The 27,290-nt window shown below is 41.4% G+C and overlaps 2 protein-coding genes across 6 annotated transcripts in view; one reads left to right on the plus strand and one right to left on the minus strand.

The window, feature by feature from the left end:
• The window catches only part of HIBCH (3-hydroxyisobutyryl-CoA hydrolase), a 37,910-nt gene extending 17,771 nt beyond the window's left edge, over nucleotides 1-20,139 (minus strand). The window contains exons 1-7 of one of the 2 annotated variants that reach the window (XM_042822658.1): nucleotides 20,041-20,120; nucleotides 19,201-19,243; nucleotides 18,345-18,485; nucleotides 17,057-17,141; nucleotides 16,102-16,182; nucleotides 14,211-14,263; nucleotides 55-133 (exon numbers count right to left, since the gene is read on the minus strand). In XM_042822658.1, coding sequence (XP_042678592.1) covers nucleotides 55-133; nucleotides 14,211-14,263; nucleotides 16,102-16,182; nucleotides 17,057-17,141; nucleotides 18,345-18,485; nucleotides 19,201-19,243; nucleotides 20,041-20,072 — 514 coding nt within the window. In that variant the 5' untranslated portion in view covers nucleotides 20,073-20,120. Of the gene's footprint in view, nucleotides 1-54; nucleotides 134-14,210; nucleotides 14,264-16,101; nucleotides 16,183-17,056; nucleotides 17,142-18,344; nucleotides 18,486-19,200; nucleotides 19,244-20,040 lie in introns of both variants that reach the window. The other variant, XM_042822659.1, reaches the window with a different exon arrangement.
• A 338-nt stretch (nucleotides 20,140-20,477) lies between these two features.
• Nucleotides 20,478-27,290, plus strand: part of MFSD6 (major facilitator superfamily domain containing 6) — a 39,221-nt gene continuing 32,408 nt past the window's right edge. The window contains exons 1-3 of one of the 4 annotated variants that reach the window (XM_042822649.1): nucleotides 20,478-21,982; nucleotides 23,277-23,380; nucleotides 24,347-24,472. The gene's annotated coding sequence lies outside the window, so the exon portion shown is untranslated. Of the gene's footprint in view, nucleotides 21,983-23,276; nucleotides 23,381-24,346; nucleotides 24,473-27,290 lie in introns of those variants that run through there. The other 3 variants (XM_042822650.1, XM_042822652.1, XM_042822651.1) reach the window with 3 other exon arrangements.

A 27,290-nucleotide genomic window follows, 5' to 3' on the forward strand; every position in this document is an offset into this window, starting at 1 on the left:
AAGGGCATAACTTGAAACACGTTGATGTATGATAACCTGCTAAAATCTACTTACCTATTGCTGTTTCTGGCATTGCAAAAACTGTCCTTTCAGTCGCAACTCGGAAATGTCCATGGACTGAGAGGCCAACTCCCTGCACATGGAACCCAAACCAAGCAAACGGTTACAACCAGGAAAAATAATCACAGCCATTATCCGCTGCAACACAAAGCTTCCTGCTTTGCTCTACAACTAAAAAACGTTAGATTTCCATGCACATCTCAACACAATATTGAAAGGCCTTTTAGGGTTCAAAGACAAAGCATTATACTGCCTCTAGGATTTGACTGAAATAGCTTTCTGTGCTTTAGAAGATTGCTGACTCATCTGGAGATTAACTACAAGTAGCCCAAAGTGACAGTAACTGCAAATCTTTCTCCATTTGACAACTCAGGGAGACGCCGTTCTTTTGCTTATGTTCTCTCATCTATCACTTTTGCACATGCTTCAAACTATCAGCAACAAAAAAAACATTGCTTTTGGAATGTATGTGAGTTGCTTGAAGTTGTAACTATAATGCCTTTAAAATAAACAATATTTTATTATTATTATTGTTATTATTATATGATGATTACCAACTTTATCAATACAGAAATATTCTAAGCAGGAAAAGTCTTCAGCACTACTCATTCAAACTCAAAGTCTGTGGTTAGAAACTCAAACCAGCTTAACGTGGGGAATGCAGCTCTTCAAGTCACAAAGAGAACCCACACTGCTAAGTACCAAACCCTCTTTGCCTCATTTAGGCAGAAAGCGGCAGCAAGGCACAAGAAAAAGTTGCATTTTCATTTCACAAAAGATGAATTTCGTTTGGAAAGTGCTCAATAGGCAAACTGACATATTTAAAGAGAAACAGTTATCTGAAACAATCACAACTTTTCAGGTCGCTTCCATCAAGAATATTGGCACTACTTGACACAACCACAATTGGGTAAAGGAGTCTCACTTCTTAAAACTGTCTACAGGACACATATCCATATACAATCTGCATTAGATTCTACGCAGAGACAAATGCTGTCTTTTGATATTTCAAGAGAAGTGTCTTTATACCAGTATTTCTTTATCTCTACTGTTTCAGCTTACTTCCTTTCCTCTCACTGTTAAAATTCCAAGTCATCAGGTTTTAAATAACATCTCCAGTTGTTTAGGTATTAGAAAAATGGCACCTTATGCAGCTAGGGTTCTTCATCTTCACAATACTCTGTACTTCCCAGCAAAAACAGTGAGATGAATTGGCTGGCAGAATCGTGCTGGCTGTTTTTATCACCCCTCTCTTCCCAGGCTGGCAGTTCCCTGGGTCGCCCCTTCAACCCTTCTTAAAAACAGGAGTGACACTGCCTTTTTTCCAGCCCCCAGGGCCTCCACATGATTGCTGTGACTTCACGAATATCATCGAGACGCTGCATCAGCCAGTTCCCTCAGGACTCCAATACCGGCTTGGACCAGCATTACAGATTTGATATGCTTTTAAGGAGAGAGTAGAATGTATTTTCATTTCACTTTTTCTAGAGTTCTTTGGGTGAGTTTTACATTACGATGTTCAAGTTATCTCATGCTAATAAAAATGACATCCGTTTCCTTGCACCATTCTCAAACATTCTTTCCAGGCCTCCCGCACAGTTCTGCACAGCAAGAAATTAATTGCCACCATTTATCCCATCAGAGTGATGTATGATTAAATTTGAAAACATCTTCCAGCTTCTTTTTTTTTTCCCCTGTAAAATGAGTAACTGCCAATCTCAGATTTTAATATGAATTTATGAAGCTTTTAAGCTTCCAGGCTAATTTCCTGAGAAACAGACACTTCAGGTTTCTGGCTCTTGTATTTTATGTGATATCAGAGACTAAGCCAAGTCCATACGAGGAACTTCTTCTTCAAGGAGGCAAATACTTGAATCTTACTTGCATAGGGTAAAATCAATGTCTTATCCTTTACCTGTCCCTCTCTAACTTGACTGGTTGTAAATCACATCTGAGGAGCGAAGGCAGCCCTCTGTGTGAAGCTTCATTCACTCATAAAAAAGCTCTAGAATTCTTGAATCAATGGAATTGTGCCTTCAACACTTCCAATGCCGTGAAGGTCATAGCAGCATTATTTCCACTGCATTGACTAAAGCCCTTCCTACAGCAAGAGAAAGCACAATACTTCTGCTGTGATTTTTATGCATGTTCAGCAAAAATGACAATATTTTTATAAAGATAACTTGCAATAAAATAAATCAAGTCCATTTTGCTCTTTCTAACAATAAACTTGTGGGCTTTTTTCTAACCCTGAGTACAAGCACCTTCTACCATAAAACATTTTCTGGCTTATGTTCTGGGCAATCAGAAGTTCACATAAGAGAAAGGACTGCCATGTTCAGCTGAGTACTAAGTAATGAAGAATGGAGTGCAAACTCCATGAAGACAGCTTCTCTTCCAACTTTGTTCCTTCTTATAGTGATAAAAATAACTGTAGAATTTTGCTAGGTTGAAAGAAGTAATTTTCTTTTGAAAGAAGTAATTAAATTTGATTTCACTCTCTCATGTGACTTGGCCATAATTGGATTTGTTTTCTTTTTGAGATAGCCCTCAAGTTTTACAGCACAGATAAGGGTTTAATTCAGATGCATATTTAAATGTTTAAAATTGCATTTTCTCCTTATTCACTGTAAAGAAAATGGCACAAGCACATCTATACTGCTTTGAAGACCATCTCAAAATAATCCAACGTTAAGATAAAACGAGGAGATAAAAACGAGTTAACACTCTGAAGGCACACTACAAAGCCCAGTAATTTCTTAAGCTGATGATCATATGCTGTTGAGTGTTGTATGTTGATGTGCAGCTTCCCACACGGTTAATGCATCCACTGTATGTGATTCACCTTCTCTGTCTAATCCAGGACAGACGTGTGTTAGTTTAAAGGACATCGGGCAACAGCCTCAAATTGTTGCGTCAGCAAAGGTTTACATTGGCAGCCAGGAAGAATTTCTTCATGGAAGTGCAGGCTGGGCGTTGGAATGGGCTGCCCAGGGAGGAGGTGGGATCCCCATCCCTGGAGGCATTTAAGGGATGGGGGAATGTGGCGCTTAGGTGTGTGGGTTCGTGGTGGACTGAGAAGTATTCGGTGATGGCTGGGCTGGAGAATCTTCAAGTTCTTTTCCAACATAAATGATGTTGTGATTGTATTTCTATGGTGAATCAGGCTTGATTCTTAATCCAGATGATTTATATTAATTCTGGCTAGAAACTTTTTCCCCCACTGGCAACTGAATGCTTTCATTTTGCAAGAGATACTCAAAACTTGTATCAGAAGAGAAGGCGTTAAGTAACAACCAACCTATTTAATAGACCTGTCTGTAGTGCTTCTATGTGATTGAATCAGAAGCAGCCATAAGAGCAGAAATAGTGGTCTGAAAATGTATTGTTACAGATACATAGGTGTAGTTATGAATATCTTAATACTAATAAATATAGTGTGTTATACCTTTTTTTTTTTAAAGTCAGCATATCTGAAAAAGGCATATAATAATATAATAATATAATAATATAATAATATAATAATATAAACAAATCTTTTACATATTTCTGGTGAAATTCATAAACTGCCTTCTGAAAAAGCCAATAAAGTACCTGAATTTTACTTTCAATACACAGGATTTCCTACTCAATGCCATATTTCTAATGTCATTGTGTGGCACTGTTTGGAAAATCTAGAATTGATTTCCATTTTTTATGGTGAATACAAAACCTCAATATTCTTCTAGTGGAATAGAAGTTACAGTTACTGATACAAATTGAGCAATGGGATGCAGCTACTATAAATCTTCAAAACTAAGCTGTAAATGAGAGGCTCTATTATCTCCAATCGAGAATGACCAGGTTAGTCAGTCAGAGAACACACCGTATCAAAGGAAGTTACTGCAGAAACCAAGACCACCACAACAGAAAATCCCACTGAAACACACCACAACTAAACGGTGCTTATATTCACCTGCAGCATCGAGCACTGGAGTTACTGACTGAATAAACATCTGTTCACAGACAGAAAAGCAGACCTGTCTCACAGCAAAAACATAAATTACTCTTCCACACATAGGGGCTACTAACACCGCAAAGGAATCACTGCCTAAGAAAGCACAAGAGATATCAAAAAAGAAATGCAAAATTAATCTTCATTCATCATTAATGTTATGGACCACCTCTAATGATATACTTCATTTTCTATCCATAGATACGGGCAAGAGGACTTGGTGAATCAGAGAAATGTGCCATGTGCAGGACAATCAGGGGATCAGGGCCGGCCAGAAAGGTTCATGCAAATTGGTCCTCCTTGACCAACCTTATTTCTTTCTACGACCAGGTGACCTGCCAGGCTAGACTTCAACAAAGCCTTTGACGCTGCTTCCCACAGTGTTCTGCTGGAGAAGCTGGCAGCCCATAGCCTTGGACAAGTGTACTGTTCACTGAGTAAAAAGCTGGCTGGAGCAGCAGGCCCAGAGAGTGGTGGTGAACAGAGCTAAATCCAGCTGGCAACCAGTCACTGGTGGTGTTCCTAGTGGGCAGTATTGGGTCTGGAGTCACTTAATATCTTTACTGATGACCTGGACAAGGGGATTGAGTGCACCCTCAGTAAGTTTGCAGGTGACACCAAACTGGTAGGAAGTGTTGATCTGCCTGAGATTAGGAAGGCCCTACAGAGGGATCCGGACATGCTGGATCAATGGCCTGGAGAAGCTCAAACCTATAAGGTAGTCTGTGCTATGAATGCTAACCAGTATTTGGTGAATACTCTGATGCCTCATGGCACAGAACATCGCACATTTCCATAAGCTTACTTGTATCTCCACCACAGATTCAAATATGACAGTAAAAAAACCCACTCTAATTTATGAATATTTTGTATGGTGATTTAGGGGAACTGTTAGTTTAGGGCTTGAAGTGGTGATGGAGCACCTGGTGAAGGGCTGTGTCTGGCCCAGGGAGCACAGATTGTTTTCACCTGTGATCCCCAGCTGACCAGAAGAGGTGGGCTGAGAGTGGAGCACCCCATGGCTCATGTAAAGGCCAGCCACTGAAGGGATGGCATCTCTTGGGTTGCTTCTTGTGGGGGTGCTGTGTTGTCAGAGAGCTCCTTCACCAGCTGGGTGAGTCTGACTCTTTTTTCTGTATGTGACTATTGGCTTATCTGTGAATGCTTTGGCTGATGTTACTGAGAACCTGTTAGAAGCAGTTTTGTTTCTTGTGAGCAGAGCTGTTTTCTATGAGTCTAGCCTGCTATCCTGGCTCCTAATTATTTAAACAAATTCAATTCAATTACGTTAACAGTAATCATGTAGGTCAGTTTTTTTTCTGCTGTGAAACTTGAAAACCAAGTCAAGAGGCCATGTTGCAATCTATGCCTGTCCTTTAGGAATGGAATTTAGATAATGATTTGAAAAGCTTTTTTTTTTTTTTTTTTTTTGTTTCCTTATTGCAAGCTGAAACTCATGAATGCTTTTAAACTGTTTTTATTAGGGTAGTTGTCTGCAACAGCTGTTTTTCACCCCTCAGTTAATCCACTGGTACTGATCCAACCTTCTGATGGCAAGCACCAAATACACAGAAGCAGTAGTGGTCAAATATGCACCTCTGCAGTAAGGAGGCTGACCTTGTTGCTTGTTCACAACTGTTTTTTAATTTCCTAAGACTTACATTTAGTGATCACCTTGGTTTTAACGTTATCTCTAAAATTCTGGGAAACAAGATGTCCCTCTGCTCCCCTGAATCACCTGAAAAATGCAACTAATGCAAAAAAAATCCATAGGTTTTAATATGCACAGCTTAATGTCTGCAGGGAAGGCTGGGTGCAGAAAGGTGTATCCAACAAACAACTCAGCTTTTAGGTTTTCTGTTAAAACTGAAGAAATCTTTATTGTGGTGTTCTACCCATGCAGCAGAGCTTTATTTAATCAGGAGCCTAGTTATTTAGGGTGACAGGCACGGTCTAAGAGAGCTCTGACACAATGGATTGTTCCTCAGGGAACAAAAAATGCTTACAAAATAGAAGGATGTAAACAGGCATTAAAACTATCTCCATGGAGAATACATGTATGTACATTCCTCTTAGAAGAGGGGCAACTTTTCAGGATCATGAAAGGATGAAGAAGCAGGGAAGAGTAATTCTCTTCAGATTACTTCTGGATCTATAATGAAGGGAAGGAGGGGGCAATAATGACATGAGGAAATGCATTCAACATGAGACTCTACGTGAAGGCCTGGAACTAAGGAAAATAGTGGAACTTGTAGCAAGAGCAAGTGGTGTCCAATGGAAAGAATGAACCCATGCAGAAGGGTGAGCATCTCCACAATGACACTGCGCAGTGCAAGGGCAGGAAAGGTTTCCATAAAGCCATGCATGGGACCTCCTGCAAACATGCAGAGGCTTCAGGCTCACACACAATCTTTTTTAGGAAGTATAGCTTAAAACCTCAACTTGAGCTTCAGATGTTTGTCATGTTTGCTCTATGGTGTGATCACTGCCTCATTACACTGCGTAGAAATTGAAAGGGCATTTACTCTGTGATTTGAAAACATTCAGTGCAGTACGTCTGTATAACAATATCTGGGCAATGTGTGTTCAAGTCTCCTTTCCTTTCAAGGTGTAAAATAATTGTACCATTCCTTTCTGTGGTTTTACATTAAATATATCAGTCACTGCAGGTGTGAGAGGGGGAAATGAGTTTTACTTGCTGTAGCATTATGGATATCAGATCTATAATTTAAGATATGGTGCTTTGTAATTAGCCCTTTGAGGAATAATGCTATGTGCAAATCACAGAGAATTCAGTAGTTACTTCTTACTGATGTCAAAAACTGCTGCTGTGTTGGTCCAATTAGTTACAAAGCCAAGAGTGCCATTTGTCCAGGATCAGTCAGAGGAGCTTAGCAGGCAGACCCACATGCCAGATGGTAAGGACACTGTAATTTCAGCAGAGAGGGAATCTCGTTTTGTTCTTCTAGTGCTGTTTTCAGCATTCTGTATTACAAAAGCTAAGCAGTACACCAGTCAGTATCAGAAAGGTTTGTTTCAGGGTACAAGAGATACTTGTTTGCAGAATCTCTGTTCTGCAGTAACTGCAACAAACAGGCCACAAATTGTTTTGTTTTTTTTTTTTTTGTTTTTTTTTTTTCCCTGCAGTACATGTTCATGAGTTAGATGAGCAGGGCAGAGAGAACTGGAAAGCAGCTTATCCAGATTTAGTGTGACAGTTACTTCAGGGCAGCTTCTAGGGTATACGTTAAACTAAAAGTGACTGCACGTACTTAAATAGTGTGAAGGGTCTCCTTTGTGGGACTCTAACTTGTGAGAATATTTGAGGTAGTTTCACTAAGATGCCAGGCTTGAGTTGAAATAAACACTGCAGACTCCTCCAAAAAATTAATTCAGAGTTTTGATGAGTCTATTGCTTAAGGCCAAGTAAAAGCCTAAAAGAGAAATATTCCTCTTCATGGAAGAGCAGTAAAATATTACATTTCTCCTAGATCCTACCCTAAGGCCTCATTAAGACAAGTAGGCTCTATGTGATGCAGTAGAGAATTATGTAGCAGGCATGCAAACTTCAGCTCAGAGATTTTCTGCCTTAAAGATGTACTTTCTGGGTTCTGACATCTGACTCAAAAGAGGACTCTGATTCCTCTAACAATAAAAGCCATTAGAATCTTCCACTGAAAAGCTAACTGTACAGACACAACGAAAAGTTAAAACCAAATGTTAGGTGCTCAGTTCACACCTTCTGCTACAACCTGCAGTTGTGATACTGAATGCGTAATCCAGGAAGGAAGAACTCCTGCACAACAGAAGGAGTTTCTCCTATCTGTAGTGCTGGCCACTTGGTAAATGGCTGTGGCCTAAGTTAAAATGATGTTATTGCTCAGAAAACATGATAGAAAAACTTCCTGTTCTGAGCTGCGGAGTTTATGATGCTTCCTCTTACACGGCTGTTTCCTCAAGTAAACAAACTTGCAAAACACAGCCTAGATGATATCACTGTGGAACAGAAGGCACAGGGACAGGAACACGTTTAAGACCTCAGCAGTTCACAGCCTAAGAGAAGGCACCTCATCTGAGGCACTCTGGAAGCGAACATAAATAAAAATGTATTTCATGTTTCTTGTTAAGCTGCCTGGATGATGAAATACAGAGGTTTCTATTTAACTCTGAGGTTACGTTTTTGGGAAGATGAACACTAAGGTGGGATAAGGATTTAATCTTACTTTAGAGAAATAGTGGAATAAAGATGAGACAAATTAATGAAATGAGAGCAGCTATGTTTAATGAAGTAAAATCAAATGCAGAGGCTGCAAGCCTGCTTTCTAGGCAACAGATGACTCGATGCTTTCCAGATCGTACAGCAGCCAAAAATGTAATAAAAGTAACAATGCAGTGCTGTTGCAGGAAGAGCTACTTAGGATATCATGCTGCAGAGGGCACCAAAAGGCAGAAGTGTAGCCTTGGCCTATGTTTAATATACCTGGGAAGCCTGACCTGCTTGATGTGTTGGGGCTATGAAAGGCAATGGCAAATGACTGAAGTTCAAGGAGGAAGTGTATTTTGGTTTTGTGCATCAGATAAAGGGTAATTCAACAGGAACAACTCTGTAATGTACAAATTGCATTCAAGGAAGAACTAGGATTTGGTAAAACTGTTAAGGAAATGCATTGCGATGGTATTCATGCTATGCAAGAGCAGTGGCTTTAAGAATACATAGATGCAGTGGCCTCCTAGCATTTGGTGCTTTGTGATTTGCATGACCTATCTGGGATAGAATATCTCTATTATGTATGAGGGATAATTATTCTGCTCTACTTGGTGCTGGTGAGTCCCCCAGCTGAAATATGGTCTGGTTTTTGGTAACGAACTGTGAAGTACAGGAACTGGAGGGATTCCAGAGGTTTGCAAGAAGGCCACGGGACTTAATCTATAGTGAAGAGTGAATGACCAGTCTTACCTAGTGAAAGCAGGGTGTCTGGGAGAAAGGAATAAAAGGACCTCAAAAGGTTCTTAGTGAGCTGTGAGTAGGACAGGAATGGATTGACTACATGCACTCAAGTTTTAAATTAGGCATGAGGGGAGTTGTGGGAGAATAATCAACCATTAGGGTGGGATGTCTAGGAAAAAATCTATTCTTGATGTTGGAGACTTCTAAGTGCATTAGTTGAACATCTGCTAAGCCATAATGAAGCTATGTTTGCCCCTTCTTTAAGTGCAAGATGATAACACCAGCTCTTCTGAAGCTGAATGTATTGGACATGGCTACCTGAGTGACTGACATGGGCTTGAAGGAAACCCGAAACAACTCCAATAGTCACCTTAAGGATGCTTTATTTAGGTTCCTTAGATGTACACTCTCACTTGAAAAGGCCTTTCAAAAAAAAAAATCTGTGTTGATATGTGTTGACAAAACTAATGGAAAGCCACTCATGAGCCCACAGAGTCAATTCACAAGCTGCTTTCTTATACTGACAGTAAGTACAAGTGAGGTCTCTCTCCGCTGAGAACTAAGCACTGCATGCTATCACCGTGTCACCTGGTACCTGGGGGCATGAGGGTGGAAACAAGGCTGAGTGATCTCCAAGTTGCAAGCTATATTCTAATTCCAACCTCCCATTGCTCTCTCTATGTGAATAGCAGAAAATAAGATTGTCAGAATAACTCCAAGAAGAGGGCTGTAGAAAGGGCTTAAGAGCTGGAATCCCTGCTCAACTCCGCCTCTAACCTGAAAGTTTAGCATGCTACTGTATTAAGTAGACTTGCTCAACTGGAAGTTGTTTTCTTATGCTAAAACTCAAGGCATTAATTGTTAAAGAAGTGTAACCTAACAACCTAACCCTTAAGTCTGTAACTTCCTAATATAAGCCTAACAAATATATTGTGTAACAGGTCAGACTGAAGGCTTAAATCCTGTATTTGGAAGTTAAAAGGCACAAATACCTCCATTTGAGGAACAGCCTTTACTTAGAAGTACTTTAGGACCTATTTTGGCCTTATAAATAATTAAGCTCACAAACCTACAACAGTACTGAGTGACAGGTAATTCAACTGCCAAAATACTGCAGGCCTTTCTAAGGATTGTGCCTAACTAACATCAGAAACACTGGATGCATACAGCAGAGGTAACTATAATTACTAGTGTTAACACTGGTTCTGAAATGAAGCCTAGCTGAAGTGGTTTGTAAATCATCTTATTTAAGGCAGACAGTGCTCCATATATGCCTTCTGAGATTCCTCAATAAACTAACAGCAGTGTCCCTTTGCTCCTGAAAAGGATGTACCACTATCTATTCTTACTCAACTTCCTTTGCTGAATGCTAACATATGTTCCCCTTAAACTCTGGGTTCTAACATTGCAAAGCCAATACTCTAATCAATGTAACTCACTTCCTTTGGCTAGGAAACAGGTTAAAAACATTCCTCTCCAATTCAGTAACTTAGTGACAAAGCCCTAGTTAAAAACACAGGTTTTTGATGGAGCTCGGAGCATTCTTTTCATCTCCAGAAGACTGGGACTTCACTAGAACCAAGCAGCCTAACTTTAGAAATTTATTTACAGACAATTAAAAATATTAAAAATAGTTAATTTTAAATATTCTGCTCAGATATTTCATTTTTGAAGTAAAAAGTCTGGATAAAGGGCAGCTGGAATTTGATTAGTAACTTCAAGCAACATGATTATATGCCTGCCATGCCCTTCAACAGCATCCATCCTTTAACAGTAAATGTATTCACAGACTGTTTCAACTGTTCCACTATTTTCACTAGTAAAATGCCTCCATTTCTGCTTCATCAGATGTTATCAGTTGAGCCTACAATCCTGAAGCTAGATAGATAAAAGATTGAAGAACACACTGACATGGAACTCAGTTTCTGATGAATTCTAGGACTTTGTACAAGGTGCAGAGAAGAAGCTCCACAGCCCCACCTGATGGTTGCTTATCTCCCCCATGTGCCACTTACCAGCTTCTAAGCAGTGTTGAAGTGGAAGCAGTTCCATTCTGAAGATAACATTCAAAGGTCCATTACAAATCTAAGCTAGCTGAAACTCAATAGCAACTTAAGCTACCTCAGCACACAGTAAGTGAGTTTTTAATACACTGCTGGCTTTTTAAGTAGTTTGTAATCAGAACACGAGTGCACTACATAATCATAGTGACACAAAAGGAGCATTTGCATTTTTAAGCATGGCTCACATTGATTTCTTGCATGTCTATTCATAGATAAGCAGCCTAGAGTCAAAATGAAGTGTTTCATGGTTATTAAGCCCAAACCTAAACATGAGCTTCTAACTAAAATTTGAGTCATTAGCTTTATTTCCTTGTTTGTCTATTGTGGTTTGTCCATGACCAGCGCTCCCTCTCCTTTGTCTGACTAAGACAGACTGTGAGCATATGAAATAGATTAAATATGACCTGATTGTGTCAAAAATACTGATTGCTGACATCTGAGTAATTTAAAACAGTATCTAATTATAACATGAATAACTCCTTTGTATGAATGCAGTCCCAGTGAATAATTACAGTAGGAGCAGAACAGGATAGTACTATGAATACGACAACTTCAAGGACTGTTCTAGTGGGCCTAATCTGAAAATCTTGCCACAGTGAACCTCTTTGTACCACAACAGAAAACAGCCACTGCAGCCCCAAGTTTAAGGTCATTACTCATTGGGTTCCCAATGCTGGAAGCAGTGGGGGAAGAGGGTAAAATATGATGGCAGTTAACAAATTTCTCTTGGAAAAGCATTGGTCTGTTTAGACAACTGAAACCTAACCTTGCTCTAATCAGAAGAGCTGTCTGAATGGAAGGCAACTCAAAACTAACACAACACACAAAAATAGATAGGTATTGTGGAGCACAACTTCTTGCCTCCTTTGTTAAACTATCAGCAGACACCTCCATGGACTGCAGAAGAGAGCAGAAAACTAAGTGTTGATAAAAAGATGTGCAGGAAGGCCATTGCCTTGGAGTGAACTGCATCTCTACTAGCAAGTGCAAAACAAACAGCATACAAGGTTACTTTGCCTTTTGAACACTCTACTTGCACGTAGCTCACAATCATAGTAAGCAATCTATGGAACCTTTAAAAATACTTTGGCTGCTAGGCAGTTTCTTCTCATAGCTTCTCAGTTTTTTACTTAATAAAAGCATCCAGCAAGATCTTTAGGGCTCAGCAGCAAAAAATAAGAGTAAAAAGAGCAATTGTCAGTTTTTAGATCATAAACTGAAAAGACCACAACCAAATTGGACAAAATGAGCAAGGAAAGAGAAACTGAAGAGTTACAACAGGTGAAGGACGAAGCTGTGTTCCACTTCTTGCACCGTGTCTAAGACAAACTTAATTTAATAGACTGTGTTGTGTGGCTTTGTAGAAACATGAAAGACAACTACAATCTGAGCATTAGACCTTGAAGTGGTATTGCAAAGGCTCAAATAGAGCAATGAGAACCAAAATCCTGTCTGTCAGACCAGATGGAGCAGTGGACAAAACTCTGAATACACGCACTTCCTTGCCCTCAAAGCATACAGGCTTTGCAACTATGTGCTTGTCTCATCTTTTTATTTTCATTTCAGATTATTTCAGAAGGCCTGAAGTAAGATAAGGCAAAATGCCTCTTGCAAAGGATTGTTTTAGGCTGTTATACCACACTAATGTTTTCAGAGAGGTGGGAGACAAAAGCAATTAAGGTAAAGCTCCACAGATCTTCAATGCTCACCCTGTACTTGTGCTAAACTTTACCTAAAGCAGAGTTACCTGATGACGTTATTTCTTAGAGCACTAAGAAGGAGTGCAGTGGAATAGATGCTGCAGTGTAGAAAAGGGTAAAACAAAAATGCCTGAAGAGTTGATCTCAAAAAGAAATCCAAACAAATAACTGAACTAAAACAGTGTCTAGACAACCTACATTTCTAAGTAACAGGTTCTGCAGTGAAAGGTCCTCTTCAGATGTGAGCAGTTACTGAAAACGTAAGATGTAGGCCATGTTTCAAATATCCTAGTTGAAATAGCTATGTAGAGCTCTGTACAACAGATAGAAGGAGCATAAAGAAGCCTTCTTTCTGGGAAGGAATGTTCCCTCTTGCTCAGTGTACATCAGGCAGTAAACTGAATCTGGCCCTGCCTGTAACAGGGGGGGTTGGAACTCGATGATCCAACCCAACAAAAACAGTCAATTTCATGTAATAAGTTGGCCTATTACATTCAAAATGAAAACAAATAAAAAATGTTGCTGACTGAGTGAACAGGCAGCAGAAACACTGAAGCAGCTTTCCAGCATAATTACTGATAGTCCACAATACAGAGCCCCTTCAAATCACTACTTTCAGGAAAAAGAAGAGTCTCTGTCAAGAACTGTATTTGAAGCAATTGCAGTTAGCAGTCCAAGAATATTTGTCAGCATCTGTAAATCTGTGTGGCAACATGGCACACTGCCATCACTGTCAATTCATTGTTCAAAGTAATTCTCAATTGCTGTACTCTCATCCCTGCTTTGATGCACATGTATCAAATGGTTGCCACACACAAGTAGAAAAGCATGGTTCTGCCTACTCACACTATTTAGTACAAGCAACTGCTAAAACAACTATCAGCACTGAGTATGGCACACAATGTGATGGAGCCTCTTCCAGTCATATGCTCTAAAAGTAAAGTGCAACTTTGGAACAGAAAATCAGGGTATTGTAACTCATTTTAAAGTAATGGAGAGGTGGGACAGTAAAAGCACTTACAGATCATTTGATAGAAGAATGCAGAACTAATGATATGGGCATCTGTTAAAGTAAAGCTTTGAATGAGATTTTCCTAGTGTTTTTGAAAACTGGCCTTTATTAGGAAATGCAACTATATAAAAATACAATTAAAAATTGAGTGGAAAATTAAACTTGTGTTTCAAAAACCCTGAGGTGGTGTTTGCTGCAATGACAAGACTGCTGCCAGAGCCTCAGAGGATTTACTTGCACTAGCAATTGCAGAACAGAAGTGGTAGGAGAGCAGCAATTTAGTCTGACAAGATGGATGCAAAAGGTTTGGATTAAAATGTTTTTCAACTGCAATATTTGGAACGCTGCGTGTGCTTCGTGCAACTCAGGTACATGATGTTATATCACTTTAAAACAATCTACACCAGGTATAACACCCAGGTACTTAACTTACCCCTCCCATTGTAATGCCATCAATAAGTGCAACGTATGGCTTCTTGCAAGTGCCTACAAGAAATGTTTGAAATTGGTTTTTATCCAAAAAAAATAGAACGGGCTAAATATACTTTTCCCCATGTCTAACTTCAGCAGGAGAGACAGAAAATAGTTAATTAATACCAAAAAAAAATCTTTCTTACAATGAAGCTGCTCCATGTGATTATCTTAGTACACTCCTCATGTTGTAAAAGAACACGAAGTGTCAATGTGAGCTCCTGATAATTCAGCTGTATCTGGCTATTGTAAGTAGCCTTGCAGGGAGTTGGACGCAGCAGTTCCCCTTTCACCCTATATTACACTTGGATGAAGAGTACAGTGTGTGCACCAGTAGCTGAGCACAAAGACAAGGTAAGTTTAAGCTAAAACATGACTACCAGCTACTGCAATGTGAACGTGTTCTGTCTTGCCAGTTCTGCTGCATGCTCCAGCCCCAGCACGGTGCGAGTCAAGATGCCATCCTAAAGCACTGTGACTGCATCTCTTCACGTTGCTGGAGCTTCTAGGAGGTATGAAACTGAGCACCTGATGCTTTCAATTACTGTTTATGGAGAAACTCAGATTCATTCTGAAAATTAATCAGATTGCTGATACAAGTATCTGCTGCAACTATAGACCCATGTTTTAAAACAAACAAAAAACATGCTACAAGGCACTTCAGTCTTTGAGGTTATTAGTCAGAAAATATGAGAACTGGATCTCCAACTTTGCTCTTGCACAAACGCAGAAGATAGCACATAAGCTCTAGATGACAGTCTTTGAACTAAATTTCCATGAAGGTATGTCTTCCCAATAACAAATGCAGCAAAAAAGCGGCTGCCCTGTCCATTTCAAGTGGTAGAGTGCAATTTCAAGTACTTATTAATGGTAGAAATCCCAATCCTAAAGGAATACAGTCATGCCAGAATTACCTGAAACCTAGGTTTTGTAATTATATGTACTTCAGGTATAAAACACCGTAATCACTTAGGACAAGCAAACAAGCATTTGGGCACGTGTTCTTGCAATGTTTGCTATACCAATACTAAGCTTTTACAAGAAACCTCAAGCTGAAAGCAAGAAGGCATAGTAAAAAATGCTGAACCTTGGCAAATGAAATAAAAACAGCTCTTCAGACATTTCTCTTATTCTAATAACTATTACTCTATACTTTTCTGGCAACATAGGTTATTCTCCAACATCACCTCCTCTCCTCTAGTGGCTAGTAAGGGATACTCTGGTTGTTTAAAAATCCAAACTGTATTCAATTAAAACATGTTCTGAGATGTTTTTTTCAAAATAACATTCAACTCTGGATTTTTTTTTTTTTCCACCCAAAATAATTGGTATCCTTTAATATCTCCATTCCTTTACTTGATTACTCTCTAACTTGTAACGCTGCTTAGCCCCGGGTTCTCTGCAGTAAACTAAGGCAGCAATCTCCTAGCCTGAGCATTCCTTTGAGAAGCCTACTTAAATGGAAAGGTTTAAAATAACTTGATCTTCTGCTGTCTAGTGGAGCATTAATGATATTTCCACGTATATATTTTTATCTCTTTATGCCTTTGAAGTAGATGAAGGATAAGTAGTGCAGAACTGCTCTGTCTGAATCTGACAGTTGGATCATCAGTTGCTGAACTGCGACTACCAAGAACAACATGGGATGGGGTAGCTGTGAAAGGTTAAACACAAGAAACTGCATTCAAGGTATGAAAGTGACATGTTACATTACTAGTATTAAACTTGGTTTTTAAAAAAATGACTTATTTCATTATGCTGTCTTTTTGGACAAGAGAAGAGAGAAAGTGAACTTATATTCTAAGCTGTTGTTATGAACATTATATTGCATTAAGATTTGCTATCAGACGTACCAACGGCATTGTTCAGTGTATATTCTTCTCTGAAGTAATCTTGTGTCATTCTATCTCCAGCTTTTCCTGCATCTGCAATAGCTTAAGAAAAATAAAAGTTGTAAAGATCACTGCAGGATTAATAAAACATCAAAAAAGTACAGAAATGAGTACTGCATGAGAATATTTTGTCCTACAGCAAACAACAACACAATCCTGCTTTATTTCACTTGAGCAGTCAAACTTACCAAACTGAAATATGAAAACAAGCTATCAAAATAGAGTGCCTTCCATTATGGTGGGGAGTTTGTCACATACTTCTTGAGAGAGTACAGTCTACTTGCTGCACTATAAGACCTCTTGTAATGGTTGGCAACGTTGTTTGCAGTGATTTCATATCAATATGTGGACCAGCCACTTAAAACTGAAGACTGAATACTAAGAATGGAAAAAATGATAAGAGCAGGGTGTAATTTAACAGCTACCTGTGTTGCTCGTTTATATAAGCTTTTAAACAACCATTTCTTACTGCTTAGAGACTTCATATTGTATGTAGTTACAGAATAGTCATGAATACATTGATTCCTGTTGTCAACTATGTATCCTCCCATCTCTGAGTCAAATGTCAGGCATAAATTATTCAGTAGTAACAGTGCTACCTTTTGAGACGCTTCAAATTTCTTGTAGGGAAGCAGTCAATAAGGAAACACGGGGAAGGAAAAGATAAGAACCCTCTCTTTCCAGTAATGATTGGCTACTATTGCCAGTTACTCATAGGCAAACATTTGACTTATCTTTCACAGTTCCTACTTTGTGTGGATTGAATTCCTTTATTTACTGAGACTCAGGTAAACGGACATGTGTTACAAAACAGTGAGAGATGAGCCTTGCTGACTTCTGTCATATTGCTGTGCTACTGTGAGAGAGCTGTTAGAACAGTGTATGAAGGAATAGAAATTGGTTAAAGAGTCCTTACCTCTAACGTCACCGCCAGCACAAAAAGCTTTTTCTCCAGTTCCCTTTATAATTATTAGAAAAGTCTCAGGATCTTGCTCCCAAGCCTAAAGAGACGTAAACAATCCCACATAAGATTAAAGGCTGTGCATAAAAATATACTGTCTATGGACAGTACATGATTACGATTTGCTTTATGAAAAAATATCATACTTTAGTCTGTTTTAAAAGCAAGTCAGAGGGCAATATGTGTTTGTTTAGGAATCTCTCATTCCCCTTCTGCTGTCACGTTCAGCCTTGGTTCTGGAGATCAGCGCAGCTGCTTATGGAGAGCTCCTAAGCTCTGAAGACATGCAGCTTTCCCTAAAGCAGGGCCTTATAGAAATCTCAAGGAGAATACAATGATGAAGGAGAAAACTAGGAATGCAGGACATAGAGTAACTGTTTCAACAGAGTCAGTTCTGTTGAACCTAAGATGTGCAGCAAAGAGCGCTGAAGTTGCTGATGGACACTCTCAAAATGACGGCAATCAGAGCCAGCCGTGGACTGGATCAAGTCAGTTTTGTGCACAGGTATATTTGTGACAGGATATTTGTGTGTACCAACAACTGTACTCAAAATAATGCTACCTCCAAAGGTTATGCTTCAAATTAAGTCAGTATGCAGTACTACAGATAAAGTATTTCTTTAAATGTTCTTCAAAGAATGCATAAATTAGCAATGAAACCATCTACCAAGATACAAATGCAGGTAACTATCTTACCTACACTGGTATTTCATGTCTGACTTCCTGAATATGATAAATAACGTAACTAAAAAAGGATTATATGCATGCTTAAAATTTCACATTATTTCACTACCTTGTAGAAACGCTGCCTGTAACTCCATAAAGCTACTCTTTAAGGAACAAAACTAAAAGCAACGTCCTTCCTAATGACTTGTATCTTTTGTTTCAACTATGCAGCCTCCCAACCAAGCACGCACTCAATTAAGAGTTTGGTTAGCAATATGTATAGCTTGGAATACATGCAGGACCAGCTGGGTATTGCCAACAGGAATGTATGAATGCTGACAACTGCTTGCCTTTAATTCAGACCTGGTGTTACTATGGGTGTCTTATCTGTGTAGATGCTAGAACTTAACTTTTTGTCTGACACTTATTTGCTTTGACATCTTTTTCTAATGTGCTTGAAATTGTCTGTTCCTTTCCATCCTGTAGATCTGAGCTCATTAGTGATCTCACAAAGTATGTGTGAGAAGAGTCAGGCTGAATCTTAAAACTAGCATCTGATAATGTAACAGCTACTCACCTTTATTTGTGGATAAATTTGTTGGATCATTCTCAAACTTAGTGCATTGAGAACCTTGGGTCTGTTCAAAGTTATTATTCCTGCGCCTCCTTTCTTTTGCAACAGAACATCAGCTTCAGAATCGGTATGCTCACATCTTTTCTGTAAGAGCAAAAACACTACGTAAAGCAAACATCTTTGATTTCTTAAGTAGCATACAAAAGTGTTCATGGAAACATACTCAAAGCTCACAGTTTAAGATTTAAAAACATACACTTGGGACTCTATGCTATGGCTTTCCCACTGTACTTCAAGTATTGGTACTTCTTACAAAGTTCTCTTGAAATCACTTGATGCAAAAAACCTCCAACAAGCTCCTGAGCGATACACTGTTTGACAAAGACATCTGAGGGTACTTAAAAACCAAACAGATAAGCAAAAAATGATGGTTGTATAAGCCAGACATTTTGAAAAAACCTGCAACAATTACAGTAAGAATGCCAAGTATCTTTCAGGCTTGCGGTATCAAATTGCCAGTATGTGCACACAGCTTTGACTGTGTATAATTTCTAACAGCAGAGAATTGCTCACTAAACTATTTTTACAATTGATTTCAAAGTGGAATGATATTTAAGGGGAAAATATAAGGCAGGCAGCATAGAAACAAACTACAAAATTAGGTAAGGCCAAAATAATTGGGCTTTGAGTTGTGATTTAACAGGCAGTTATAAGAGAGTGCACAAAGACACAGGCAAGGTTATGCTCAAGTGGTATTCATGGGCACCACGGACAGACATGTTGTAAGTTGCATGTGTTGTCTGTCTCAGCAGTGAGTCCCAGAAGCTCCCACCTCGGTCAAATAACACGCCGTTCTTACCAAATGCTGTAATATTACTTGCAGTCTGTTAAATGGCGTCAGTCTGAAAGAGAAACGTTAAGAGCTGTAGCTATTAAACAACTGTGCAATCCCTAAGCACACAACTGCTGAGCTGTGCAAGGTTCTACCTGAAAACTTCCTGGACAGGATTGTTTTAGGTTCTACTTTTGCTTAATCAAGAACTATTTTGAGATCAAACTAGTTGGAGATGTCACTGTATGCTATTATATAGATGGCAGACAGCAGTTAATGCTTTTGGTGTATTTAATCAGTTCCAAGCTCTGAAGTGAAGTTTCAAGTCTGTGTGCTAATAGGGAAAGCAAGAGTCCGGGGGCTATTTTTGCTACGTAGCAGCATCTCTAACGATTTAGAGCTGTGGCAGCCGCTGGACTTTAGACTAGAGGCGCCAGGCCTATGCTAACATGAGACAGAAGCGCTGTCTGTCAGCACGCTGTGTGCACACGGACCGGCCGGCCGAGCTCGTGCAGCGGCAGCACGCTCTGGCGGCCTGCCGTCCTACACAAGGTCATCTTTTGGGACCGGGCTCAGCTGTAGCAAGCCGGCACGCACCCACCTTACGGCCCCTTCGCGGACACGGTCCCCCAACCTCAGAGGTCAGCCGACTGCCATCGGCACCCTGCTGCAGCGCACGCGGCCAAGCGAGCCGAACCCGAGCATAACGCCTATACGCCCACCCTCCTCAGCTCTAGAGGGGCGGCCGGCAGCGGGGCCCAGCGGGCTCCGGCCCTACGGCCGCCGCCCAACGACACCCGGGCCGGGGAGGCCATGGGGCGCCGCCGCTGCCCTCAGGCGGGAGCGCGGGAACGGGCCGACTGTTACCTGCGCGGCGCCATCAGCACGCGGGCCGCCATGGCGGCAGCCGGCGCCGTCGGTCTCCGTCATCGGCAGCGGTAAGGCGGAGCGAGCGCATGCGCGGCACTCCTGTAACTTTGCCCCGAAAGGGGGGCTGTCCTGAAAGGTGAACGCGGGTTCGAGGAGGTGGTGGTCGCTGCCTGGTGGTAGCTAGTTCGCTTCTCTCTCACCGCAGCGAGCTGGGCGCTGGCTGTTCTCTTTACACCTGTATTGGAAGCCAACAGAAGCCCCGCTGGCCCCGAGCGCAGCGTGCGGCGCTGACCCCCAGGGGGCGGCCGTGCGCCGTGTGGCGGGAAGCCGCTCCGCCCGCTGCCTGCTCGGCGCCGCGCCCTTAAATCCATCTGCGTTCTGAAAGGTCGCTAAGGATGAGGTAGCATCTCACCGGGGCGTAACCCGGTTATCGGGAACTTAATGAGCACGTAACGTCGTTGCACTTTGTGTCTGGTGCCCGAAGATCTCAGCGGCTGCGCCTGTCTGTGGGGTGATCCCTGCGTTAGTGCCTTGGAAATGAGGACATGAGCTCATTGCGGGTAGGAGCTGGAGGAGCCTGTGTGCGACTCCTGGAAACCCCCGAATAGATTCCACCTGCACGCGAAGGGCGAGGCTGCCATCAGGGCACGGTTACACAGGGTGTGGGTGCCTGGGAGCACAGAACGCAGGTCACTGCTCTCTGATGCACCTTCTACTTATCCTGATTTTCATCTGCTTCATCCCCTCCTGGCTTCCGTGCAAATAATGGCCTTCCTTTGCTGCCTCCCAGCTGTATGTCTGATGTAGAAGGAGGCCTGCTGCTTTGTAAATAATGAAGTACCACAAGCATCGTCTTGCAGCAGCTATTGATTTCTTTTCAAAGTGCTTAATGTTTTCTTTATTTTTTTTTTTCTTTCCCCATTGGTTTCAAGAAGGATTGGAGCTATGTTGCTTGAGACTAGTGTTCTACTTTATTTTAAAACAAAAGTGAGTAAAAGTAGGAAAAAGAGTGAAAATTATGGGGTTACATGGAAGTAATTTGAATGAAGTGACCTTTAACCAGGGAGTTCGTGGATGGTGTTACTATTAGCTGAGACCAGCAGGAGACTGGATGTTTTAGAGTAAGTAGCACTGCAGTCACCAAGCCAGGAATTCAGGGAGTGCAAGTACAGTAGCCAGAAGGGTAGGCAGGTTGTAATTCCTCCCTGTGGAGAAATTTCCTGGCAGTGTGTTCAGCAGGTTTGGAAAGAGAAAACAAATTGCTGACTGTAGGAGGACTTCAGAGCTGAGCAGATGTTTTGGGGTTTTGTTTTTGTTTGGTTATTGGTGTTTTGGTTTTTTTTTTTTCTTTCTTTTCTAGAAAAATATAACTTATACATCAAGATGTAGGTGCTCCTGCTCCCAAGGACTCCAAGAGCAGCTCAGCTGCATTCTGTATGCCACTTCTATGTTTCTAATTAATGATTAATTGGTACCTCTCAGTTACTTGCCTTAGAGCTCTGCGTGTATTTCACCAAGACCAGATAATAGATGGTGCAAGTACTTCATTATGTCCTGCGTTACTGCATCTTGGCTTACAGTAAACTGTATTTTTTCCTCCATTGGTCTAAGAGCTAGAATCTAATTTCTGTGTGTGGAGAATGTGGGAAGTAATCCTTACAGGTAGTGCATCTTTACAGTATACAAAGGTAAGGAAAAATGAGTGTGAAGGCTGAAGAATAGAATGGGGGAATCTCCAGTTCATCCCAGCAAACTGGTTATTTCTGTACTGGCAAGCAATCCACGAATTGTCATTTTTTTCCCCCTTTCTTTCCTCCTCAGCTCAGTGACAGCACCGTAAAACACATACTTGCTCCAGTGTGGACAGTAAGCACTGAAGGCTCAGGTCTGCTGTGGACAGTCTGCCACTGGCTTCGGTGAGAGCAGAATTTGGCTTAAAGTAAGTGGAAAACTAATCTCCGCTCTCTAAAAATAAGCCAGCCCAGGGAAGGACTGAAACACAGGAAATACATATGTAACAGGGAGAAGCAATTTTTGCTTTTGTTTGTAATGCGAGTAATCCCACAGGGAGACTCTATTCCCCCAGGCTTTTAGTTAGAGCCTTGTCAGATAATGCATCCACATAGTCTCTGAAGTCATATTTGGGAGGAGTGTACAGCGAATGGCATTCAGAATCGAATTTCTCCCCTAACAAAAATGGGGGGAAGCTTTTTGCCCTTTTATCAGTTATCCTGCATTTTACTATGGGGAAGTAGAAGCATTTGGAAAAAGATGAAAGCAAAGGCATGATGAAACTGCAGGAGTGAAGCTGTTTTTCCATTTTCCTGTGGCCTCTGGGGCACTGGGGAGCTGTGGGGGTGGCTGCTGCCGCAGCAGGCGCTCTGCGTGGGCACAGCCGGGACAGCCTTCCAGTAAGGTCTGTCCATCCATCCATCCACAGCGGGCTCCTGCACTCCCACCACCCTGGCTTAGACGTGCTGCATCCGCCCACCGGTACCCTCTGGGTTAGACAGGACCCTGGGCAAACACCCTCCTACGTCTTTCTTCCCTGCTGCCGCAAGCAATCTGTCACTCCTCCCCTCAAACCACCCACCACCCACACGCAAAGCCATAACTGCAAGGAACACCCTCTCTCCTTCCCCCTTCGCTCCCCACCGCTCTGTTTTTCTCAGCAGATGAAAAATTCCTGGAGATCTGGCGGTCGCCCCCATGTTTGGCTTTTGAGACCCAAGGGGTTGGATACCTTGTGGGCTCACAGCGCGGCGAGCTCTGTTTGCAGATGTATTGCCATAGTTTTTCATTTGCGTGTAATTACACAAGTGCAGGTGGGAAACGGCTGTTTGCCTCCCACTGCCTTCCTTCCTTCCACTCCTGCTCCTGGCCTCCCACGCACCCAGCGATGAGAAACGCTGCAGAAGACTGACCAGCCACCAGCCCGCCCACCTGAGGAGGAGGAGCACCAGCAGCAGCAGCAGTACATTTCTCTCTCTGCTTTTTAAACACAGTTAAAAAGAGCTGCAGTGTGGGTGGAAATAGCTGTAGGGAGAGTGGGAGGGAATGGGGCCAGGGGAAAGTGAATTTTCTGTTGGTAGGACAGTTACTTCTAGTAGACTAGAAAAAAAATACTCAAGGATAACTTGCTGCTGAGAGTGTCTTCAGGCATACAATTAGTTCTTATGGCTGAGTTTCCCAGGACTGGAAAGAATGAAATGGTGTTTATTTTTCCCTGGTAGTCAAAGTGGCAGCCAGCACTCCGCACTCAGGGAAGCAAGGGATATTTGTGCTGCATCCTGTTGTGTCATCCTGTCTCTTGTTATGCTCCTGCTCTCCTGATTCGGTAAGAGTCAGAGCTGCTGCTACGTAGGAAGAGAAAAAAAAAAAAAGCATCTGGTTTTCACAGTATGGAGCCATATTTCAAAATACCACCCCTGCTGGACCTCCTGAAATAGCAGCATCCCAGAATACCAGTTAATTCACTATTTACTCTAAATCTGTGCTCTGATGAGAAATTAAATTCAGGTTTATTTATGTTAACGGGACGTTATCTGAGATACTTTGCTCGTGTTACCTGAAAATAGTACTGAAACTCGTGTTTCATTGTAAGACCGATGGCATAGAATGTTTCTTAAGAAATATCTCCGATAGAGAACTGAGGGCACACACTGGCTTTCAGGTTCTGACACAGCCTAGCCCACCTCTCTAGAAAGAAAGGTTTTCCAACATGTAATCCTAATCCAACTGTCCTAATTTGGGCTAGTTGTATGCGTTCTTTTCAATCTAGAACTGCCCATATGTTTCTCAGTCTGGCTTTCCATGTGCATTACTGAGGCCAATTGTTATATCAGGATGTGGTTTGTAGATATTCAAAGAGGTGCAATAACAGGCAACTAATGCATTTTGGGAAATTGGACTTTCAAAGTACAGGAGATATTTCAAAAATCTGGAGTGGGTCATGTAGTAGAGACCTTGAGCCCCATATTGGAGTGGTTTCTGCTCGATATAGTAACTTTCTCTGTGAAAATCCAGGGTGTGCCAAAGTGCAAAGCCCTTTCCAAGGCGCTCTCTTCCTAGACAAGACAGCAGTCTGCCGGAGCCATTTCTGAGGCTGGGGCTGCACGGCTGTAATGCACGAGGGAACTGGGCTCTCTGACTTCAGCGGCTCCCCAACCCTGGCCCATTTTCTGTAGCTCTGGAGATTTTACTCTGGCTTAGGAATGGTAGGCGTAGGCAAGAAACGCTAGTGGGCTCAGAAAGAAACGAAGTTATGATTAAGCCTAACGCAGATCTGCGTGTGTCACAACAGGAGGACCAGCTGATGGATGTACGTTGGTGAGATGAGACATGGATCAACAGAGACGTGACCTCAGTGCAACTAGCTGCCCCCATCTGTTAAAAGTCTCATTTCCGAAAGGCTTCGGTGATTAATATTGTAAGTATATCCTTATATCTTTCCACTGAATCTTATGTAACTTGTAATTATTATCTACTGGAATTACATACCCACACTGAGGAGGAAATATATTCCAAGTAGTGAGTTCGTGTCACTTGGCTGATTTACTTTAAAACATTGCACTAATTCCTTTGTCAGTGGCATTTGGAAGCAGTATTGGCACGCTTGTAATACTATCCTGCATTTAGCATTGGTTCAGTTAACTTCAAAGGTAGTGCTTTTCATACCTTTTGTATCAATGAATGTACATCAGATTTTAAATGCAGATTATACACTTATCTTTCCAGCTACTGCTAGCCTGGAATTTTCCTCAGGTGATCTATTGTGGTGGAATGATATTATTCAAGAAGTTAAAAAAAAAAAAAAAAAAAAAAAAAAAAAAGACATTTAGAACAATTTCAAGTCTATTTTAGGAGTTCAGTCATGTGTGTAGCACTGCTCTTGGCTTTCTGCCGTGCCCTGGAACTGTCATGCACTTCGGTCTTGCAGCATCTGGTACCAAACTTTGCCTTTTCAGGGGTCACAGGGAACCAGTCATTACCTAAGCATAAGAGCATCTGACGTTAATTAGTAGTGTTCTGACAGTGCAGGATGGGTACAGAGAGCACTTTGGGTGTCTGTGTTAAGAGTTGGTTGGTGCTCTAAGCCTAGGTAAGCCTCTTCAGCAAGGCAGTTTGGCTGAGAATGACAATTTCTTATTACACAGATGTGTGTGTATTTTAAACTTGACACGTTACTCTCCTGGCACCTTGCACAACTATTTATTTTCACTTGAAAAGTTCTACATTTGGCTTAGAAAATGTATTATTAAGAAGAAATGTTCACATTTCTTTCCATTTTCTTTGATTCTGAGGTGCAGCTAACACTGTTCATTAAATAATGGCTCTGAAGAACATTGCCCAGGGGAAAGTATCTCACTTAATGCCACAGATGATGCAAAGAACAGGGCAGATCAGATCAGAGAAATTAAAAGTCAGGAAGAAAATAGGTCAGGAGAATAAAGAGAGGTCCTTAAGCTATTTAAAAGTAAGCATTTATCATTCGTTAGCAGATATATTCTGCTCTGAAGCATAAATTACCGGGCTCCATTACGGCGTAATTGTGGGCAAATGCTAACTTCAGTGCAACTCAATGTAGCAGATTCCCATAAGTAGGTGTAATTATTAACCTCATTGAAAGAATGTATAGCAAGGCAGAAGGGAACGTGTTTGTTTGTTTGTTTCAAAGAAACATTGTCGTTCCGGGTCATCAGCTTTTCGCAGAGGAAGTGATGGGGGGAGTGCTTGGCTCCCACAGCCCCGCGCACCAAGTGCTCTTCTGCAGGGGAGTGCAGCTCGGTGAGGAAAGCAGCGGCAGCCCTGGCAGGGCGCAGCACGGATCTGAACTGTGCACAGGCAGCTATGCAGTCATCAGTTCTCTTTGTCATCTCAGTCTTCTTTTTCACACGGCGGTTTTCGTGATGCCACGGCTTCTGTCTAGACCTTCCTTCTCTCTCACTTGCTCTGTCTGTGACAGCAGCCAGCCTGGAATGGAGGTTCATGCTGCTAAGAGAAGTAGATAGGAATACATAATTATTTCAGAAATAACATGTTACACAGTGTGATTTAGTCATACTTTGACACACCTCTGTCTGCCAAGAAATAGGCAGGCACTACCATCTGAAGCTGTTGCTGAGAGCAATCCTTCAGGCTTGGGGAGCACGAAGCTGCTTCATTGTATGGATAGCTGCAGGAGCTAGCAGCAAGGTTTGGGTCTGGGGCCGTCAAAGACCTTAAAGCATGTAAATCTGTTGCCTGAATTAGAGGCTGTGCTTCTTCCTAGGGGTTGCAGCTCCATGCAGAAGTAGCTTGAGACATGAGCTGGTAAATTTAAGACTGTTTGTAAAGTGATTTCATGGACATTTCTAGCCTTTAAAAAGCATCCTTGTCGCTCTTTGTGAGCCTTTTATAACATTTACCACTGACCTGTTCTTTCCTAGTAGGAGACAGCTGCATGTTGAAGGTACATCTGTCTACAATCTTAATTACAACAGCAACATACAATTTTCAGTGTTCTTTAAATAGTCAGGAGAATCAGACATTGACAAGTAAGTCTGTAGCTGATAATGTTGCTCTTAAAATTCATTACATTAGTTGGAAGTTTTAATTAAGCTACAAGAAATAGCCAAAAGATTGCAGTAACATCTGATTTCATGTAACCTGGAAGTCAGCACGACTATTAACATGAATTGGCTGTTGGAGATAACACAGGCATTGTAGCTCTAAGTAAAGTTGCCTTGGTTATTTGGGTGTGAGCGAGTCACTTTGCTACTATGCTTTTCACATCTGCAAAGCGAAGAGAGTGACTTCTGTTGCTGTCAGTGTAATACAAGAATTCATACAAACCGGTGATGCTGTCACCCATGAGACATTACCCAGCTGTACAGAAGGAAACAGGGATGTTTCCTAGCAAAGGACAAACTGCTGTATAAACAAGTATCAACTCAACCACACTATCTCTTCCTCAGGAGTATTTCTCATCTAAGAACCTCTCATATTTATTTATTCCCCTTATTATATAGAGGAATAAAAAGCCCAGAGTCCTTTGAAGTCCCCCAGTATGCAGTGTCAGGAGGTTTGCGGTGTATTTGCACAAGCAGTCGGCTTTATTTCGCAGTAACACATTTAATTTTGTTAGGTATTCATAATAGGCAGTCATAACACTCGTAGGTAGCATAGTGACTCACTACAAAATGACTGCAACGAGGCGCTGTCATTCTGTCGCTGCGTAATAGCAGACAGAAACAGATCTCAGGAGT

This window comes from Centrocercus urophasianus, unplaced genomic scaffold (genome assembly GCF_019232065.1).
Source record: "Centrocercus urophasianus isolate 14NV4802_14NV808 unplaced genomic scaffold, USGS_Curo_1.0 seq_20, whole genome shotgun sequence".
Taxonomy (NCBI): domain Eukaryota; kingdom Metazoa; phylum Chordata; class Aves; order Galliformes; family Phasianidae; genus Centrocercus; species Centrocercus urophasianus.